Raw genomic sequence first — 19,218 nt, forward strand, 5'->3', positions numbered from 1 at the left:
TTTCCATTGATATGCTTGGATAAAGCACTCTGAACAACCAGCTTCTTTAGCAATGACCTTTTGTGACTAAGGCTGGCCATACACTATACAATTTTCTTGTTCAACTTTCCTTTAGATTTACCAAAACCATATAATATAAGGTCAATCCTAGACACTTTCAATTTGTACGCAGTCAGGCAGGTCCTTGTACTACATAGTTGAAGGTAAATCTAAAGAAAATTGAATAGGAAAATTGTATAGTGTATGGCCAGCCTTAGTCATCTGTGACATGAGGGGGCGAGGTCTCCTGATGACGTCACCTGGCGGCCACGCCCACAATGGCTATATAACAAGCTGCAGAGACCGGAGACCGGCATAATCACCGGAGACATCGTCTGAGGAGGACCGGAGGAAGAAGACAAGCCGAGGGCAAAAGAGCGGACAGCAGAAGAGCAGAGGGAGAAGACCAGAGCAGAGGGAGAAGACCAGATGAAGATTTTTAAATAAACTTTCCAAAACGTCTTCTGTCATTTACAAACACTGCCTTTTATGGGGTGAATGGGTAGGGGTACAGTGTACCCCATACCCATTCACATAGGGAGGGGGTCCGGGATCTGGGGGGCCCCCTTGTTAAAGGGGGCTTCCAGATTCCGATAAGCCCCCTGCCCGCAGACCCCCACAACCCTGGCCAGGGTTGTGGGGATGAGGCCCTTGTCCTCATCAACATGGGGGCAAGGTGCTTTGGGGCGGAGGGTGCAGAGCTCCCCTGCCCCAAAGCACCAACACCCCCCCATGTTGAGGGCATGTGGCCTGGTATGGTCCAGGGGGGGGTGGGGCCGCTCACTCGTCCCCTCCCTCTTCCTGCCCTACCGGGCTGCATGCTCGGATAAGGGTCTGGTATGGATCTTGGGGGGGGACCCCACACCGTTTTTCGGCAGTTTTTTCCCATTTTTGGCATGAGTTCCCCCTCAAGATTCTCACAGGGCAAGTTGCACCGCAAGTCGGATCATTGTGATCCGACGCGGTGCGCCTTCCATTCAAATCAATAGGCTCCCATAGGGAACCATTGATTTTGAATGGAGGCAGAAAAAACGCTGCTAAAAGCAACGTGGCCAAACGTGCAATAACGCCAATGGAAAAAGCTACTGAAAGCACATTTAACAGCTGCTTATTCCCGGCGTCATAACTAGCTTTGCAGCACGTTTTTTCTAATGTCCCGTGTACATGGAGTCTTACCCTCCTTGTAACAAGGTCTTCTGAAAAACTGTCAAGTCAGCAGTCTTCCCCATGATTGTGTAACTTACTCAACCAGACAGACACCATTCGAAAGCTACGGAAACATTTAAAGGTATTATGAGTTAATTAGCTGACTAGAGTGTGACACCATGAAATTGAACTTTTTCACAATATTCTAAATTTTCCGAGATAGTGAATTTTGGGTTTTCACTAGCTGTAAGCCGTGATCATCAAAATTAAAAGAAAGAAATGCTTGAAATGTATCACTCTGTGTGTAATGAATCTATACAATATAGGAGTCTCACTTTTTGATTTGAACTACTAAAATAAATTACCTTTTTGATGATATCCTAATCTTTTGAGATGCACCTGTATATTAATTGGTTTGCATGAAAGTTATAGCGTCTACAAACTCTTGCATAAATACTTGACTTTTTATTTATTTATTGATTTTTTTTTAATACTAGTAATAGCGGTGATCGGCGACTTATAACAGGGCTGTGATAGTATGGAGGGCAATCTGACACTTTGTAGGTCTGGCTAACTGACACTGGCATACAGTGAGCAGTGCTAATAATATACACTGACACTATACTAATTGCATTGGCTGGGAAGGGGTTAATATCTGGGGCAATCAAAGGGTTAAATGTGTGCAGTGTGTACTGTGTGCGCTGCTTTTACTAAGGAATGTGCCAGTTTTTATTCCCTGCTTTGCAGGGAAACAAAAATCAGCACATGGCCACTGTAAGAAGAGTGCTCTAGGTTGTTAATATAAACAAAGCTCTCTCCTGTCACTCGCGCCACCAATCAGAAGGTGCCAGCTATAAATCACTGGCCAGGAACTTGTGATCGGTACATGCTGGAGCCAGTGAAAGCACAGCCGGGTGGGTGGATGCGCTGTGCCCCCTACCTGGAAATGCGAAATCACATATATATATATATATATATATATTAGAGCTGCACGATTAATCGTAACAGAATCGAGATCGCGATTCACTCCCCCTGACGATCTTAACATGACACTTGCTCGATTGTTGTAAATTTTTATGTCACACTGTATTTGCGCAGCAGTCTTTCAAACGCAATTAATACACTTTAATGAATAAAAAAAAATAAAACAAAACCGTAAAGTTATCCCAATTTTTTTTATAATGTAAAAGATGTTACACAGAGAATCGTGATCTTTATTCCAAGCAAAAAAATTGTGCAGCTCTAAATATATATATATATATATATATATATATATATATATACACATACACACATAAACACACACACACACACACACACACACGCGCGTGAATCTGCACGGTCGGCCCACACTGTAGCAGTAAAACTACAGTGCGTGGTCGGCAGGTAGTTAAAACTGCAAGTGTTTAAATTACCTAATAGATTAAGGGTTGTTTTGACATGAGGGGTGGCACTATCATTTCAGTCTAGATTTCTTTCCTGTTCTAGATGACAAACAGTCAATAGGGTTGATTTACTAAAACTAGAGAGTGAAAAATCTGGTGCAGCTCTGCAAAGAAAACAATCAGCTTTCAGTTTTAGTTAATCAGCCCCATGGAGTTCAGAATATACAGATATCTGCTAATAGCCTTACAAAATTACTGGTTCCATGCTACTAATCTCTAAGCAACCATGTAAAACAGTCACGCTGGAAACTACTTTTTTCTCCAATGCTTGATTTAGAGAACGAATATAAATGATTGTGAACTGAATACTTCCCATGTGATGCATAGTATACAAAATTCCCCTTTTACACTGGCAGTAAGGAGTGTCCAGAGTCACCTCCCTTATAACCTGCTTCTACTTCAAGCTAATGACAGAGGACTGTCTGCAGGCTCCTAGCACACAGCCAAGTGTAAGGGACAGCCACAGGTCCAGCTGTCACACCAGTACGACTTTTAGGCACAACATACGATCTACAAATCTAATCTAAAGTAGCATCTAATGCGTTTCTATAGCAGTGTCTTAATAGATACGATTTGAGAAGTAGTTCATGTATTACTTTTTCAGGACTTTAGCACGATTTTCACAGCCATAGACTATATTGTAAATCATACTGCAAATCCTGCCTGTGTCCTTATCAGCACTACTTGAGCCAGAAAGAAGTGAAAAATTAACCCTTTGCTAGCTAAACTTTTGTTCATAACTTCACTGTTCCTCAATGTGATATGGACAGCCCCCTCACTGAAATCGTATCAAAATGTTACAAATCTCACAGAAGTAGTGTGACCGCAGGCTAAAAATGTAGAGTGCAAAATTGGGAGCAGCTGTGCACACAAACCAATCAGCTTCCAGGTTTTTTTGGTCAAGGCTTAACCACTTAAGCCCCAGAAGATTTTACCCCCTTCCTGACCAGGCCCTATTTTGCGATTCGGCACTGCGTGACTTTAACGGACAATTGCGCGGTCGTGCAACGCCGTACCCAAATGAAATTGACGTCCTTCGTTTCCCACAAACAGAGCTTTCTTTTGGTGGTATTTGATCACCTGTGCGATTTTTTACTTTTTGCACTATAAACAAAAAAACGGTGACAATTTTGAAAAAATAACAATATTTTTCACATTTTTTCTTATATGAAATTAAAGAAAAAAAAAGAAAAGTAAAAATCAAAATTTAACATTTTTGGCCAATTTGTTTTCTGCTACATATGTTTGGTAAAAAAAAAAAATCGCAATAAGCGTACTTTGATTGGTTTGCGCAAAAGTTATTGCGTTTACTAACTAAGAGAAAAATTTCTGTCATTTTTGGTGTTTTTTTTTTTTTTTTTTAACGAGTAATGGCGGCGATCTGCGATTTGTTTTGCAGGACTGCGACATTGCGGCGGACAGATCGGACCCTTGACTGACACTTTTGGGGGTACCAGTGACATTACTACAGTAATCAGTGCTATACATATGCACTGTTACTGTAAAAATGACACTGGCAGGGAAGGGGTTAACTTTATTGGTGATGCAGGGGTTAAGTGTGTCCCTAGGGGAGTGCTTCTTACTGTAAAGGGGTGTTGCTAGTGATGTAACCACAGAGACATACGATCATACATAGAAGGATCGTATGATCTCTGCAGTTAGTTCAGGAAGAATGACAGGCGGCTGTGTTTACATCAGCCGCCTGCCTTTCTCCCTCTCCAGCGGGAGATCGCGAGTGACCTGCAGACATCGGGTCCGCCGGTCACACACGCAGACATGTTAGGGAACGAGTGGGGGCGGGAGCGCGCCCTCGGCGGCGCGCACTCGCCCTCTAGAGGCTCACAGGCTAGCAACGTAGTACGTCACTTTGCCTGTACGGGGCTGACCGCCGCAGTAAATAGTCATGTGGCGGTCCGCAAGTGGTTAAAGTAAAATAAAAATTAAATAAACAGGTTATACTTACCTGCTCTGTGCAGTGGTTTCACACAGAATGGCCTGGATCCTCCACCAGTGCTCCTCCCTCCTGACAGGTGCCCCCAAAGCAAGCAGCTTGCAATGGGGGCACCCGAGCTGCTGCTCTGTGTGTATCCACGTACGGAGCTGCTGTTCAACCCCACCCCTTTTGTCTCCTGACTGGCTCACTGGCTATGATTGAAAGCCAATGGCTCCCGCTGCTGCCAATAGCCAATCAGGAGTGCGTGTCCCCAGAGAGGCAAGGCTCTCAAGGACATTACTGGATCGAGAGGGGGCTTGAGTAAGTATTGGAGGGCTGATGCATACAGTTTTTATGCATTAAGGTAAAAAACCTTGTGCCTTTACAACCGCTTTAATGTGGTTCTAAAGCCTCCACGTTTTTTACCTTATTGCATTCTACATATGCAATAGATGCAGACTGGGCGACTCAGGAGCGAGCATGCAAGGGTGCCCCTACACTGGCCAAAAGGAGAGGCCTGGAGCGCTGGTGGTGGACCCCAGCAAACAAGGATTAGGGCTGCTCTGTACAACAGCAAGTGTAATATGTTTGTTTTAGTTAAAAAAAAAAAAAAAAAAAAAAAAGAAGACAGCGGGTTTAGAAACACGTTAATTCAAAAAGCTGAAGTTAGAAGCTGATCGGCTACCACACACGCACTGGCGCGAGGTCCCAGCTATTACACACACTGTGAGGTCCCAGCTATCACACACTGTGAGGTCCCAGCTATCACACACTGTGAGGTCCCAGCTATCACACACTGTGAGGTCCCAGCTATCACACACTGTGAGGTCCCAGCTATCACACACTGTGAGGTCCCAGCTATCACACACTGTGAGGTCCCAGCTATCACACACTGTGAGGTCCCAGCTATCACACACTGTGAGGTCCCAGCTATCACACACTGTGAGGTCCCAGCTATCACACACTGTGAGGTCTCAGCTATCACACACTGTGAGGTCCCAGCTATCACACACTGTGAGGTCTCAGCTATCACACACTGTGAGGTCTCAGCTATCACACACTGTGAGGTCTCAGTTATCACACACTGTGTGGTCCCAGTTATCACACACTGTGTGGTCCCAGTTATCACACACTGTGTGGTCCCAGTTATTACACACTGTGTGGTCTCAGTTATCACACTGTGTGGTCCCAGTTATTACACACTGTGTGGTCCCAGTTATTACACACTGTGTGGTCCCAGTTATTACACACTGTGTGGTCCCAGTTATTACACACTGTGTGGTCCCAGTTATTACACACTGTGTGGTCCCAGTTATTACACACTGTGTGGTCCCAGTTATTACACACTGTGTGGTCCCAGTTATTACACACTGTGTGGTCCCAGTTATTACACACTGTGTGGTCCCAGTTATTACACACTGTGAGGTCCCAGTTATTACACACTGTGTGGTCCCAGTTATTACACACTGTGAGGTCCCAGCTATTACACACTGTGAGGTCTCAGTTATTACACACTGTGAGGTCCCAGTTATTACACACTGTGAGGTCCCAGTTATTACACACTGTGAGGTCCCAGTTATTACACACTGTGAGGTCCCAGTTATTACACACTGTGAGGTCCCAGTTATTACACACTGTGAGGTCCCAGTTATTACACACTGTGAGGTCCCAGTTATTACACACTGTGAGGTCCCAGTTATTACACACTGTGAGGTCCCAGTTATTACACACTGTGAGGTCCCAGTTATTACACACTGTGTGGTCCCAGTTATTACACACTGTGTGGTCCCAGTTATTACACACTGTGTGGTCTCAGTTATCACACTGTGTGGTCTCAGTTATCACACACTGTGTGGTCCCAGTTATTACACACTGTGTGGTCCCAGTTATTACACACTGTGAGGTCCCAGCTATTACATTGTGAGGTCCCAGTTATTACACACTGTGTGGTCCCAGTTATTACACACTGTGTGGTCCCAGTTATTACACACTGTGTGGTCCCAGTTATTACACACTGTGTGGTCCCAGTTATTACACACTGTGTGGTCCCAGTTATTACACACTGTGAGGTCCCAGCTATTACACACTGTGAGGTCCCAGCTATTACACACTGTGTGGTCCCAGCTATTACACACTGTGTGGTCCCAGCTATTACACACTGTGTGGTCCCAGTTATTACACACTGTGAGGTCTCAGTTATTACACACTGTGTGGTCCCAGTTATTACACACTGTGAGGTCCCAGTTATTACACACTGTGAGGTCCCAGTTATTACACACTGTGAGGTCTCAGTTATTACACACTGTGAGGTCCCAGCTATTACACACTGTGTGGTCCCAGCTATTACACACTGTGTGGTCCCAGCTATTACACACTGTGTGGTCCCAGCTATTACACACTGTGTGGTCCCAGCTATTACACACTGTGTGGTCCCAGTTATTACACACTGTGAGGTCCCAGCTATTACATTGTGAGGTCCCAGCTATTACACACTGTGAGGTCCCAGCTATTACACACTGTGAGGTCCCAGCCTTCTGGTATCAGCTGACCCCTCTAACCCTGAGCAGCCGTTGCAGGGCACCCAGGAGCCCACCTACCAGTCATGTGCTGCTGGGGACTCCCCCGTAGACGGCTGGTATCACTCTCATGCTGCTCTCCCCCCTTTCGGCCCGTACTGCCGTTCCCTTCTCTGGTCTAAAACGGAACCACTTCCGGCTCTGTCATGGCGACGCCCGATGACATCAAAAGGTTTGCCTATCTCCGCTCTGATTGGCCGGCTCTCCTCCTACCAGTGGTCGCGAAATACCTCCGCGCCGTAATGTGTAGACTAAACGGGCACCCCAGTGTTCCGCTACAACCGTCTACACCGGTAAGAATATGACCCCCTGAGATGTGTAACGGCCGTGTTCTGTACATAGCGGCTACAACCCTCATCCGATAAGCGTGCTGCCACCCGCCACGTGTCCACCGCAGAGCTCCCCCCCCATGTAAAGACTGCCCAGCGCCTCGGGTATGCAGGGTGTCAATAAGTGCGGCGCCTGCAGTGCCCCCTCCGTGCTTGTATCTCCGGATCTCATGGCCCGCAACTTGTCTGCAGCTCTGTCGTCCCCTTGCGCCTGCTCCCGTCTGGATCACCTTGCAGGGAGCCCCACCCACTCCCTACTCTCCTCCAATTCCGTGCGCGGGATGGGTGGAGGGGGCTGGCCCAAGCGTTGTACTCCTGTCCCTGCTACACGAAGCATTACGGTAGTGGTCCAGGGACTCCGCAGGATGGATGGGATGCAGAGGAGTCAGGGAGTGATGGAGGAGCATCGCACAGCGGGGAGAAGATGAGGGCACGGTGGTGGAAGGGGACATGGAATGACACAGGGGGCAGTTTAGGTGTCATTGAAGGAGGGTGCAGAGGTGTGTGTGCTGAATGTTTGCCTTTATATTCCTCACACTGTCCATGCCTTCTAATCGTTTATTGGCCAGCCACCCATAACAGCTTTCACCTACAAAATCTTTCCCTCTACTTTCCCCTAGTTAGCGTTAAAGCCTTAATGCCTGGATTGTAATATTAGCTAGAGGAATGTCCTGCCGCTCTCGGCCTCCCACGGGGGACATCCCCAGAAACCTCAGTTACATTGCTGGACTTTATGAACGAGCCTACTACCGCACGGCCAGACCAAGCATCGAGGAGCACGATGAAGAGGAAGAAGCCACATCCTCTCCGGGACGCTCCACCGCTGTAAAATCCGCAAGCGCTCCTCGAAGGCGTTCACGATCCGCACCAGCGCTGCGTGTACCCCGGACTGAGCGCCATCGCAGCCCAGAAACCAAGAAGAGGGTCCGCTTTGCCGATGCTTTAGGGCTAGAGCTGGAGTCTGTACGCCATTTCAGACGTGAGGATATGCCCCAAATTCCGCATCACGTGACCCACCGACTACAGAGAGAATTGCTGGAACAAATTGGAGGATCCTGCAGCTCCAGAGAGGATGTGGTATGTTGTACAATGTCTTCCCCATGAGCTGTAGTCAATAGTAACAGTCATAAGCATTATATTTGTTGTGATAGTGAATGTGGGTTATTGCGCTCAGCAGTATACTCACAATAAAGTGCTAATGCATAAATAACATAAACATATGAACCAATTATTTAAAGGTGAATATTCCAATGAATATAGCAATAATAAAAATAATAAACATAGTCCTTGAAAAGTGCTCGGTGCAAACTTTAAGTTCCAGCAGCAAATACAATTGGACTTGATGTGAAATGCCTTCACCAATCACCATACACCCAGTGCTCGGATAAAATACTTCTTACCAAAAGAAGTTGACCCCTTAATTATAGGGGGTCATGATCGCAATGTATCTCCACAAGAGCTCCAAAATCTCCTATTACAGTCTTCACATCCAGTGTGTGATAAGCCAGAAGTAAACAGATGACTCCGAGACTCCGGACTTTGCTATAGTCATGCAGCTGTACAGGGCAGCACCTGAGGACAGCTGCATGACTATAGCAAAGTCCGGAGTCTCGGAGTCATCTGTTTACTTCTGGCTTATCACACACTGGATGTGAAGACTGTAATAGGAGATTTTGGAGCTCTTGTGGAGATACATTGCGATCATGACCCCCTATAATTAAGGGGTCAACTTCTTTTGGTAAGAAGTATTTTATCCGAGCACTGGGTGTATGGTGATTGGTGAAGGCATTTCACATCAAGTCCAATTGTATTTGCTGCTGGAACTTAAAGTTTGCACCGAGCACTTTTCAAGGACTATGTTTATTATTTTTATTATTGCTATATTCATTGGAATATTCACCTTTAAATAATTGGTTCATATGTTTATGTTATTTATGCATTAGCACTTTATTGTGAGTATACTGCTGAGTGCAATAACCCACATTCACTATCACATATTGCGTTTTCATGTTTTTATTGCTGCTCGCTAGAGGAAGAAATTCCCTAATTTTTCACATTTATATATTTATTGTTAAATATCACTCCATTTGCGCAGTTCTTTTTTCGGTTACACCGAATTTTGTTTTTCTATTATATTTGTTGTGTTTGTTGAGTTGCAAGGACAGCCATTCTTAACCAGGGGTCCATGGACCCCTGAGGTATCTCCAGAGGTGGCTAGGATTCCTCAAGCTGTGATCTACCTCCTATCTGATGGTACCTGCATAGTTCCAGCACCAGTGCCACTTGACATTGCCAGCAGAATGACCACAAGATAAGTATTTGTTGTTTGTTGAGTGTCAAGGACAGCCATTTCCAACCAGGGTTCCATGGACCCCTGGGGTTCCTCCAGAGGTGGCTAGGATTCCTCAAGCTGTGATCTACCTCCTATCTGATGGTACCTGCATAGTTCCAGCACCAGTGCCACTTGACCAGGCCAGCAGAATGACCACAAGATAAGTATTTGTTGTTTGTTGAGTGTCAAGGACAGCCATTTCCAACCAGGGTTCCATGGACCCCTGGAGTTCCTCCAGAGGTGGCTAGGATTCCTCAAGCTGTGATCTACCTGCCATCTGATGGTGCCTGCATAGTTCCAGCACCAATGCCACTTGACAGGGCCAGCAGAATGACCACAAGATAAGTATTATATTTGTTGTGTATTGAGTTGCAAGGACAGCCATTTCCAACCAAGGTTCCATTGAGCCCTAGGGTTCCTCCAGAGGTGGCTAGGATTCCCCGTGCTGTGATCTACCTCCCATCTGATAGTACCTAAATAGTTCCAGCACCAATGCCACTTGACATGGCCAGCAGAATGACTACAAGATAGGCATTATATTTGTTGTGTGTTGAGTTGTAAGGACAGCCATTCCCAACCAGGGTTCAATTGAGCCCTAGGGTTCCTCCAGAGGTGGCTAGGATTCCCCGTGCTGTGATCTACCTCCCATCTGATAGTACCTGCATAGTTCCAGCACCAGTGCCACTTGACCAGGCCAGCAGAATGACCACAAGATAAGTATTATATTTGTTGTGTGTTGAGTTGCAAGGACAGCCATTTCCAACCAGGGTTCCATGGAACCCTGGGGTTTCTCCAGAGGTAGCTAGAATTCCTCAAGCTGTAATCTACCTGCCATCTGATGGTGCCTACATAGTTCCAGCACCAGTGCCACTTGACATTGCCAGCAGAATGACCACAAGATAAGAATTATATTTGTTGTGTGTTGAGTGTCAAGGACAGCCATTTCCAACCAGGGTTCCATTGAGCCGTAGGGTTCCTCCAGAGGTGGCTAGGATTCCCCATGCTGTGTTCTACCTTCCATCTGATAGTACCTGCATAGTTCCAGCACCAATGCCACTTGACAGGGCCAGCAGAATGACTACAAGATAGCCATTATATTTGTTGTGTGTTGAGTTGCAAGGGCAGCCATTCCCAACCAGGGTTCAATTGAGCCCCAGGGTTCCTCCAGAGGTGGCTAGGATTCCTAGAGCTGTGATTTACCTCACATCTGATGGTGCCTGCATACTTTCAGCACCAATGGCACTTGACAGGGCCAGCATGGTGGCATTCTGACCACCATTGTAAGGGGGGCATTCTTCCCATAGACCACTACCAGCGTAAGGGCCACTTGCCTAATGACCTCTAACTGACTAATCTGAACAAAGGTTTCCTGAGAGCTGAAACATTTTGTAAGGGTTCCTTGGGGGTAAAAATGATGGGAACAGCAGTGCAAGGGAGTTCTTTAGAATGAATAGGTCCTATATCAGCCTTTCACAACCTTTTAAACATGAAGGAGCCCTTGAAATAACTTTCAGTTCTCAGAAAAGCCCGGCTAATAATTACTATATCTACAGTTGATGATAGATTTGTGTGATGGTCAATGGAAAGGATGCCCCCTATATTTGTGGTTACTGGCAGGAATCTTTCCCTTACACATAGCTAAAAAGACTATTGGTGTAGGTGGCAGCTTATCCAAGTGGCAGAAATTGTTCATTGATCAAGGAACACCCAGCAATATCTGGAGGAACTGTATAGTACCCCTGGAACCCTATGGTGAGCTGTGCTTTACAGTCCACCACTTTTCTTCTGTCATTTTAAAAAAGGAAACATGATATTCTATGTAAAGTAGCCAGGGATAATATTTACAATAATAAAGATGAAAGTTAAACCTGCAGAGAAATTAAAGCTGAAGTTTAGGTATGGCAATTTTTACATAGTTACATTGGTTCAGCGTGGGCCATGGTAACTACTGTATGTAAAAATTCACTCCAGAGCCACCCTGCCCCTCACTCCCTTTACACAGAATTTAATTGACAGCAGCAAGAGCCCATGGCTCCTGCTGATATCCGTTTACCCAGTGAGAAGGGAGAGAACAGAGATAGCCGCTGCTCTTGTGCGCATCGCTGGCTTGAGATCAGACTCTGGTAAGTATAAAGGGGGGCTGGGGGATCCTCTGATACAGAAGGTTTTTATTACCCTAATGCATAGAATGCATTAAGGTGTAAAAAACATCAGCCATTACAACCACGGTAAACAATGTGCATTTAGGAAAGATCGTTTACTTTGACAATCTGCGTAAGGAGAATATTGCCAGAAAGATCGATATGCTGAGCTATAATTTTTTTGGCTGAGGTCCATCAGATAAATTATCTTTTCACATGCCTGTTTTTTCTACTATAGTGAAATGTAGTCAGCCTGGAAGGTGAGTAGGCTAACAACAGCGCTGATGAGCAGACACCTTGCAATGCTTGCAAGTGCTTCTGTTTTGGCTTAAAGAGGAAGTAAACCCTCCTCTGACACTTTTCCTTATAGGTAAGCCTATGATAAGGCTTACCTATAGGTACTGTAAATATCTCCTAAACATGTACCGTTTAGGAGATATTTACCTTACATGCAGCCAGTGACGTCACTGGCGCATGCGCTCTGAAGGAACGGCCGCTCGTGCCGTTCCTTCAGAGCTCCGTGCCGTGACCATCGGTTCCCGCGCGTGGGAGTGACGTCACCGCGGCTCCAACCAATCAGATGGCCGGATGCCGCGATCCCGGAAGACGGGCGACTGGACATGTCGCCCGTCATAGAGGTAAGCGGACGGCGTGGCGGGGGCTCGTTCTAAGGTAAGTATTTCATAATGAGCTAGTATGCGATGCATACTAGCTCATTATGTGTTTCTCTTTCAGGTTGAAAAAAAAAAACATTTTTGGGGGTTTACAACCTCTTTAAGTAGCTGAACAGAGACCTTGTTTTTTTTCTCCATGTTTAAATTAAAGCGGGGCTAAACCCTCCTATACTTTACTCCTAAAGAAGCTGCCATCTTAGCCTCTGTTTTATCTGCAGTTGCCATGGTGCTGTCCATGTGATGCGTTGAGGCCAACCATTTCATGGCTTGACAGTTCAGCTGTGAGCCAACATAAGCACATTAGTAACTGTAACAATTATCATTTAAGGCATGCTTTGGAATAACCCATTTGGGAATCCCTTACATTGGTGGGTTTAGTTCCAATTCCTGGTGCTGAGCTCCACCTCCTGTAATTTAGCATTAAAATGCCAGACACTAGATTCTAGCATTTGATAGTTGAATGATGGGTCCTTAGCACAAGGTGAAAACAGGGCTTAAAGTGGAACTAAACCAGCACATTTAAAGCAGAACGAAAGGCTTAATTCACACCTGTCCAACCATCCTGGTGCTGGCATCTTCATTGGCCAGGGGGAGAGGACGTCGCTCCTGCGCATGTGCAGGAGGCCGTCATCCCAGCACTCAGAGACCAGTCCAATGCTGTAAAGTAAGCTAAGCTGTGCATGCGGAGCTCAGTTTACAGCGCTGGAGAAGACAGCAAGCAGACACATAGGGGCATTTTATTGCATGTACATGTCTCTACTGCAGTAAAAGCCTTCCTGCTCGCTGTTACAGGGGAACTTCAGTTCCACTTTAACTGTTTTGCCTTGAATTATAACCGTTCCAGTTACTAGTGTGTTTATGTAAACTCAAAACGACAACACACTACATGGAGAGGCTGCACACCCCAATATATCGAAGGAGAGAAGGGAAGAAACCCCCAGGGGTTTTTTAGCAGCAATTATCAAAATGACTCTAGATGTAAAAAAATATATTCTTTATTGAAGACAATTTTGGGATAAAAGAATTTTACCTTTAAGATTTACAAAAGCGAAAGATATGAGCTCTGGTTAACACATTGTGTCAATATATGCACATAGCTACAAATGAAGGACTGTGTCACAAAAACATCACATCCAATTTAGGAGAACCCCAACACATTTCGACCTCTGTTGTAGAGTCTTCCTCAGGGGGTATATAATTAGAAATATAAAGTTTGCATCAAATACAGTACAACAATTACCAATATGAATAATCCCATAATTTTGAAAACATCTAGTGTGTTTATGTTAGCTCTCAACTAAATTGTCAAGCCATCAAATGGCTTGTGTCAAAACTGATCACATGTGCAGCAACATTGCAACTGAAGATCAAACAGAGGCTAAGATGGCAGTTTTCTTGTAAAGGATAGGAGGCTTTAGTTGCTTTTTGATATCAACATGGAGGTTTACAATCTGAGCAGAGGATCCAGGGGATTGATTAGAAGAATATTACATGCACTTGCAAGCACCTCAAGGTACTCAGCATCTTAGGCACATTCTAGTTCCAAAAAGATACTTTTTAGTGCAATCACATTATTGTATTATTGTATTGTATTCATTTATTATGCATATTACTTGTACAAGGAAGCATCATTTTTGCATTATCTGATACAGACTCAGAATCAGCCTTGTATAAGCCTGTATTATGTCTGGGTCACCTAAGTCTGCCTGAGAGGCAAAACCACTTAAAAGCAGGGTATATTTCTCTATGAGGTCATAATAACTACGGAGTATTGTCCTTGCTAGTATATCTTTTATAGGAATTCTTTAACGTAAGCAAACTTTAATGAATACTCTGTCCTTGCTATTAAAACCTAACTGTGATGAATGTTAGTGTATTATTTTTTCCACTGGAAGCACTGTTTAACCAAGATGTTGTTTTCCAGAGTTGGTGTGAGGCTCGCCATGTCCTATCCCCTTCATGGATAGTAGAGTCAGAAACACTGGAAAAACAAGCATGGGAGCGAAGTGCCTGGGATCAGAAAACATGGGATCAGCGTGTGTGCCTTCAGAATATGCGCTGTGAAAGCTGCTTCCTGTGGGGGTCCGTAAGGGTCCTGGATCTGGCTTATGAAAAGAGAGTTACAGTACGCTATACTCTGAATGGATGGCTTTCTTATCAGGAAACCCATGCTCTGTATGCTGCTCGTCTGTGCCATGGTGGAGCCGGCCACCCTGGTACAGATCTCTTCACCTTCCGTCTACCTCTGCCACCACAAGACCAACCCCAGTTTTCTTCACTACAATTTGCTATTCGTTATCAAGTTGGAGATGAGGAGTTCTGGGACAACAACAAGGGCAAGAATTACAGCCTAAGTCTGTCTAATGCTGGAGCTTCCCGAACTCAGGATTCTGAAAATGGATGGATACATTTCATATAATACGAGAGAGAAAAAAAAGTCCAGTGTCTAAAAATGGTTCTGCATGTCAAACATAGACCAAAGACTTCTGACCAAATAACTAATGTCACAATAAAACAAAAGTGCTCAAAATGTAGGACATAATAAAATGTAATTATTAATATCGAAATTAGACTACATTTTTAAAGAAAACAGTAATGCATTGTTTTATAGCATTAGGTAGACCTGTACTTTCTCTAGCCTAAAGGGTTGTCCTCTTCTACAATGTGGAAGCCCTTCCACCCCTTGACAGTGGCCATTTATAGAGGGTCCTCAGTCTCAGATTTCAAGAGGTGTGGACATTTATAAAAGACATAAAGTTTTTTTTGTCATTAGTCATTCAAATAATAGAAAAGTTTAACTGCCACCAGTAGAAAGGCATTGAAAAGTCAATGTTATCTGATTAGAGATTAAATAAAATGTGTAACCAATTTGTTATTTTTAAGTCAACTCCATTTAGGCTTCAACATGATTCTGGGGCTCTAATTCAGGGGTCATAGCTATGAAGCAGATTACCCATTGCTAAATGTGAAACAGTCTTTTAGGTTGCAGTATCCATTTATGCTAGCGTAAATAGTGGAAAGGATTGTACATTTTTAGATGGAAATAGATCATATTATTTGGTCCTATAGTGCTCTCTGTGTACAGAGGTAGAGTGTTTTTTCACATTATTGACAGACTAGTCTGGCCTGCCTACAAGAATCCAGCCACACTATCTTCTAATGTAAAGAGCATTAATGTGCTGTAACTTGTAGCAACCAAGCCAGGTTTGTGACAGTTTAGCACAGTCAGAATACTGATCTGTTACTGGATACTGAATGGTTGGTGTGGGTTATTGCACATTGCTTCTTCACTTAAATAGAAAAGTCAAAGTTAGTAGTAAGTTACATTTAACTTTACTTGTCCTTTAATGTTGAAGATGTTTCACTGATTATCAAAGTTAACTTCTTAAAGGGGAACTTTACTCTATAACGGGATTCCTTTTGCTTTTATCCTTCCCTTACCTATTTACACTGGGTAATGCTCAAGTAACATGCACACCCAGCAAATCCAGCATTGTCCTGTTCCATCACCGCGCACTACTCGCTACCCTCTTCATTTCCCTACATCATCAGGAACATGCTGTCTCCTTCAGGTTCTTGCAGCTAGCCCTCCAGAAGAGGTAGGTATCCTAGGAGGCTGCTGGAGCTGAATAGTGTCATTCTAATTGCGGCTGGGGGCAGGCTGAAGTATGAAATACTGAAATAAAAGTTGTAAAGGCTTTAAGATGGGGTGGGTGAGGGGTTGTTTCAGAGGGTTGCAAAAAGTGTCTTTTGGGAGTGAAGGTCAGCTTTAATATACCTAAGAATTTATAGCCACCATATTCCAAGCAACATGGAATGTGTCAAGGCAGATACTGATTGGACAAGAACATAATTGCAGATGTAAAAGTTTGTGAAACTACTCTGTTCTAATTACATCATCCCATCCCACAGTGGTGCTTGGACAGGTGTTTATTGTCTGATATGGGTGATCAAAGGTGGGAAATGTTGTCGAAATAGAGAGGTTAAAGCAGGATTATATGTGGATGGAAGATGCTGTTGAAGACTCTCACCATGTTTACAGATGGTTGTTCCAGTTTGGTATAGATGTGCTTTCACATTTCTTGCTAACCAGTTGTTCTGTCCATAATATGCACCTCGCTATCTTTAAAAATAATGTCCCTTTTCTGTAAGGCGTAAGAAAATTGACCTGTAGAACTCCCCTCCTATGTTGGGCTATCCACTTGGTGAGGTTGTTTTGCCTCCCCAATGTACGAGTTTTTTTTGCGTTCTCCACTACACTGCACTACATGTAACAAGTCAATTCGCTTGTGTTTTGGTGCTTTTTCTGTTGTATGCACAAGCTTTATCCTTGGTGTATTGCCAGGCTTGAATAACACAGGGTTGCTGTTTGTTGAAAAAAAAATACTTCAAATTTTCTTTTTTCAGTGTTTTCCTGACTGTCATTAGAACTGAAAACTCTGCTTGGATAACCAGTGAAACATCTTCAACATCACAGAAAAAGTCCAGTTAAATGTGACTAGCACTAGCTATACCAGATAGCTATAGCCGGATAAATATGAAACTTCAAATACATTGTTGTGGTGTGATTTAAAGATAAGAATGTTCTGTGTTTACAAGGATTACTATGTTGCTCCATTGATAGAAAATATTCAGTGTTTAAGGACATATTTATTCTAAAATATGATGTATTATAACAGTTAGATAGAATGAAGAAAGTAGAGTATAAAAATCCTCTTATTTGTTGTAAAAATTGAGAATTAAAATATATAGAAATAATACCTTTTTTAAGAGACAACCTAATTGCTCAGGGACTCTGAGGGCTGCAGCTGCTACTTTTACCACACTGCACAGGATCATCGGAATGAAAACCTGGCAGATGTTCTAACCCTGCTTTACTCGATCCAAAGCCAAGATATAATGTTTGGATGAAAGTAAAGAAACATTACAAGGACTAAGTCATTAGGGAGTACAGGGCATATATTTTATGGGAACAATAAAAAATAAGGAAAGTATGCCTTATACTTTAACTATACAGTAATTAAAGTGTATGAACTGAAGATGAAGTCTACTCCCATGTTATATTGAGGGCAAAGTGTAATAAATGGTTGTTCATACAGTATGCAGTGGATAAACAATATATCTGGTACATTACTGGTGCATTGAGGAAACTACTGTACCTCCTCAACTGAAGTAAGCCATTAAATTGAAATGGTGTTTCTCAAACTGGTTTAAAGGATTTCAGTCTAAACAAATGTATTTCTAATGGCAAAGTTATTACAGATCTCTGTTAATAATTTTGTCCCACTTTCTAAACCTAAAAGGGCTTCTCATATGTAAACTGACCCTGCCACTATACTAAAAAGACTTAGTCTAGGCATGCCAGTAAAATAAAAAGTGTGTAAATCCTCACCTTTTCCAATACCTTAGCTGCCATACGCCACTGCTATCCTGAGGAATTGTCATGTGAAGTCCACAGAGATACTGACACTCCCAGGCGTGTCGATCTCTTGAGTCCTCTAAGGCTCTAACCAGTTCCTCATATGTAAACTGACCCTGCCACTATACTAAAACTGCTTAGTAGAGGCATGCCACTAAAAGAAAAAGTGTGTAAATTCTCACCTTTTCCAATGCCTTAACTGCCATACACCACTGCTATCCTGAGGAATTGTCATGTGAAGTCCACAGAGATATTGACACTCCCAGGCGTGTCGATCTCTTGAGTCCTCTAAGGCTCTAACCAGTTCCTCATATGTAAACTGACCCTGCCACTATACTAAAACTGCTTAGTAGAGGCATGCCACTAAAAGAAAAAGTGTGTAAATTCTCACCTTTTCCAATGCCTTAACTGCCATACACCACTGCTATCCTGAGGAATTGTCATGTGAAGTCCACAGAGATATTGACACTTCCAGGCGTGTCGATCTCTTGAGTTCTCTGAGGCTCTAACCAGTTCCTCCTGCTGACCTCCACATCACTACTGCTATCTTTAATCACCTGGACGTCAGCAGAAGGAACTGGTGAGAGCTGTAGCAGATCCAGGGGATCATCACTCTGAAGTATCAGTTTAACTTTGAAGTTTATATGAAGATTTTTTTGGATGGGAGCAGCATTAGGCGGTACAGGCAGCTGAAAAGATTTACACTTTTCTTATACAGGTATGCCTTCACTGAGTAATGTGTACGCAAATGAACAATTTTAAGTCTTACTTACTTTACAAACTAGCGAACAATATACAGTTGTGAGTTCTAAGCTGCATCCATTTTGGAGAAAAATGAGCAGAAACGTCATTGTTTTTAGTTTGTGTGTGTTCTATGTCTCGTGTATTTATATTTGTAAGGAGTATATTAGGGAAATAGAAGATTTTACAATAGTAGTAGTTAAAGAGTCCCTGTCACCAATAGTAACAGGTAAAAGCACAGAAAAATCAAGCATTTTAAATGCCTACTTGCATTGTTTTTCCTTTCCATAAAATGTGTAGGACTTGCAATGTGCCTCTGAACTTATGGAATTTTACTACTTAGGTATAAGTCAGTTCCCTAGCCCAGCACCTGCTTTGCACATCATAGCCTTCTCATCTTCTGGGAATGTCTAATTAATGTCTGTGCTGTAGCAGTTGGGGGG

General features: G+C 43.6%; 2 protein-coding genes across 2 annotated transcripts in view; one reads left to right on the plus strand and one right to left on the minus strand.

Annotated features, from left to right (window-relative positions):
- Positions 1-7,318, minus strand: part of LOC309548092 (polyadenylate-binding protein 2) — a 63,661-nt gene extending 56,343 nt beyond the window's left edge. The window contains exon 1 of the mRNA XM_082248057.1: positions 7,161-7,318. The gene's annotated coding sequence lies outside the window, so the exon portion shown is untranslated. The remainder of the gene's footprint in view (positions 1-7,160) is intronic.
- Positions 7,319-7,972: 654 nt separating this feature from the next.
- PPP1R3E (protein phosphatase 1 regulatory subunit 3E) lies at positions 7,973-15,727 on the plus strand. Its single transcript, XM_082248048.1, has 2 exons — positions 7,973-8,545; positions 14,540-15,727. The coding sequence occupies exons 1-2, from the start codon at positions 8,135-8,137 to the stop codon at positions 15,032-15,034; spliced, it is 906 nt and encodes a 301-aa protein (XP_082104174.1). The 5' UTR covers positions 7,973-8,134; the 3' UTR covers positions 15,035-15,727.
- Positions 15,728-19,218: the final 3,491 nt, after the last annotated feature.

Source organism: Pelophylax lessonae, assembly GCF_965119305.1.
Source record: "Pelophylax lessonae genome assembly, chromosome: 1".
NCBI classification, from domain to species: Eukaryota; Metazoa; Chordata; class Amphibia; order Anura; family Ranidae; genus Pelophylax; species Pelophylax lessonae.